This window comes from Eimeria tenella, genomic scaffold (genome assembly GCF_000499545.2).
Source record: "Eimeria tenella Houghton genomic scaffold, Eth_scaff332, whole genome shotgun sequence".
NCBI classification, from domain to species: Eukaryota; Apicomplexa; class Conoidasida; order Eucoccidiorida; family Eimeriidae; genus Eimeria; species Eimeria tenella.
In genome coordinates, this window is record NW_013543135.1 from 7,367 (window position 1) to 10,125 (window position 2,759).

At 56.0% G+C, this 2,759-nt stretch overlaps 1 protein-coding gene across 1 annotated transcript; it reads right to left on the bottom strand.

Annotated features, from left to right (window-relative positions):
- Nucleotides 1-902: 902 nt before the first annotated feature.
- ETH_00024200 (uncharacterized protein) lies at nucleotides 903-1,898 on the bottom strand (the record flags this gene model as incomplete). The annotated part of the gene is made up of 1 exon (XM_013376320.1): nucleotides 903-1,898. The coding sequence occupies one exon, from the start codon at nucleotides 1,896-1,898 to the stop codon at nucleotides 903-905; it is 996 nt and encodes a 331-aa protein (XP_013231774.1).
- Nucleotides 1,899-2,759: the final 861 nt, after the last annotated feature.

A 2,759-nucleotide genomic window follows, 5' to 3' on the forward strand; every position in this document is an offset into this window, starting at 1 on the left:
ACGCATGCATGCATGCATGCATGCATGCCACCATATGCATACATGCATGCCCCCAAATGCACGCACGCATGCGTGCATGCATGCGTGTTTAATTTTGGGGGAGATCATGCTTCTCTGTGGGGCTGCTCCTGCGTCCTCTAAATCCCCGCACCAACAGCAGCAGCAGCTGCTGCTGCTGCTGCTGCAGCATGCTGCATTTGAGGACTGCCCCTTAGAGGCCCCCGTGGGGGCCCCCGGGGGCCCCTGGGGGTCTTCGCAGTGGGAGTGTCCCTGACATTACTTCATTTGTTCTTTGGTGTTTGTACTTCAGAAGTTTTTGGAGTTATTTGGATTTAATTTTAATTTAAATTTAATGATTTTGGATTCGACTTTGTTCTGGCAACTGCGGTGTACGTACACCCGAGGAATCCTTGGGGCTGGACCAAAAGGCTTTTCTACTTTTGCTGCTCCGCTGCAGTGCGCCAAACCCTAAGCCCTAAACCCTAAACCCTCGCGAGTATCCGGAAAAGCGAAATAAATAGAATTAAATTGCAAAGTCGATTAAATAGAACACTGGAGTCGAATCCGCTGCAGTGCGCCAAACCCTAAACCCTAAACCCTAAACCCTAAAAAAGGGCGAAATGAACGGAATTAAATTGCAAACTCAATTAGATAGAACACTGGAGTCGAAAGACAACAAAGAGTTTGCCAAAGCGCCGGAAACCCTGAAATGGAGAGTGAGGGTTTTGAGGTTTGCTGGGCGGCGCTTTGGGGGTTTGAACAAATAAAGGAAAGAAAAAGAAATAAAAAGGAAAAGAAACCACTGGGAACTTGGAAGTGGAAACGGGCGGAACACGCGGTGTACGTACACCCCGGAGCCGCGGCGAGCTGGGGTGTACGCGCAGCTGAGGTGTACGTACACCTCAGAGAAACCGGTGCAGGTTTCCCCGCGCCCTCCGGACATAAGTCACTCTTCTTTTTTTTCTGTTTTCCTGCGTGGAGGCAGTAGTTTCAATATCCGTGAGTCCCGCCTCCGTGAGCCTGGCGGCGGAGGCGCTGCTGCTGCTGCTGCCGTCTGCTGCAGCAGCAGCAGCAGCAGCAGCAGCAGCGCGGGGCTTGCCCTCCTCCTCAAACGGCAGCTGCGGGATCGCCTCGAACTCCGTCTCCGTCTCCAAAGCTATTTGTTCTTCTTTGCACCATCTGGCCACTCTGCGGACTAATCTGCTTCTCGGTGCTGCAGCAGCAGCAGCACGAAGCCAGTACCTGTTTGCTGCTGCTCGCAGCGCCATCACGCCAGCCACAGTTGCGATCATCGTTATCTGCTTCCCGTGCCCTGCTGCAGCGCTTGCTGCTGCTGCTGCTGCTGCTGCGGGCGCGGCTGCTGCTGCGGGCGCGGCTGCTGCTGCGCCGCCGAACGGCGCCGCTGCTGCTGCCCCCGGGACCAAGGGAGCAGCAGCAGCAGCAGCGGGAACAGCAGCAGCGCCGGGCACAGCAGCAGCAGCAGGAACTGCAGCAGCAGCAGGAACTGCAGCAGCAGACGCTGGCAACGCCGCCGCTGCCGTCATCGGCGCTCCGGCTGCAACAGCAGCGCCCGGCACGCCACCTGCTGCAGGGGCCCCTGCTGCTGCTGCTGTTGCTGCTGCTGCTGCTGCTGGCGGCCCGTGCAGCAGCCCGTGGCTTGCTGCTGCTGCGCCGCCGCCAACTTTAGTAAAGGCGCCGCTTTTTGCTGCACTCGAAACTCCCTTAGTGAGCATTGCGAGGCCCAAGACTTTGCCTCCTGCTGCTGCTGCTCCCCCCCCCACAGTTGCTGCTGCTGCTGCACTCCCTGTTGCTGTTGCCGCTGGCCCGTAAGAAGTCAAGAAAACCCCCCCTGTCTTCAGCAGCACAGGGGCAAAGGCCAGCGAGGTCAGCAGCGGCATTGCTGCTGCTGCTGCTGCTGCTGCTGCAGCAGATCCGGCCTCCTAGGCGCCCAGAACACGCCCCCACGATCTCGCCGCAGGGGAGGAAGCCGCAGCAGCTGGCATTCCTAAGCCGCCAATAAAGAAGCAAACTAAGCAGCAGCAGCAGCAGCAGCAGCAGCAGCAGCAGCAGGTTAACCACTCAGCAGCGTCGGGGAGGGCTGGCGCGGGTTCTAGCGGCGGCGGCGGCTGCGCAAGTCCAGGGTGTGTTTAGAGAGGCAGCATTTGGCTGCTGCTGCTGCTGCTGTTGCTGCTGCTGCTGTTGCTGCTAATGCTAAATAAAACGAACGGCCGCGCGGCGCGGAGAGCCGCAGCCAGCCACGGGAGGCTGTGAAGAAGAGCCCCACCAGCGGCTGCAGGGCTCTAGACAGGCATCCCTGTTGTTCTGGGTTTGCAGAAAGTGGAAAAAAAGAGAAAATAATTAAATTTTAAATCCAAATTGTTCAAATTTCATTCGAAAATGCAGCAGATCTGGTTCGCTGGTGCTGCTGCTGCTGCTGCCTCTGCCTCCGAAAGCCGCAGTGAGCACCGCAGCAGCGGCTGCAACGGGACCCCCAACGGAAAAAACAAAAGATCTTCGTGTTGCAAATTGAACAAATAATGAATTAAATCATTTAATTCTTTTGATCGCTTCAAAAAGTCCCATGTTCCCGTTCCGCGCAGCTGTACTTGCGGTGTACAGACAGCGGTGACCGCCAGAGTTCTGCAGTCGCCCAGCTGCTCTTTTGCAGACCTCAGGAAATACTTTATTCTCATTTTAAATTATTTATTTCTTTTTTAAAACTTTTCCTTTCCCAAAACAATTCCATTTCTGAATAGACT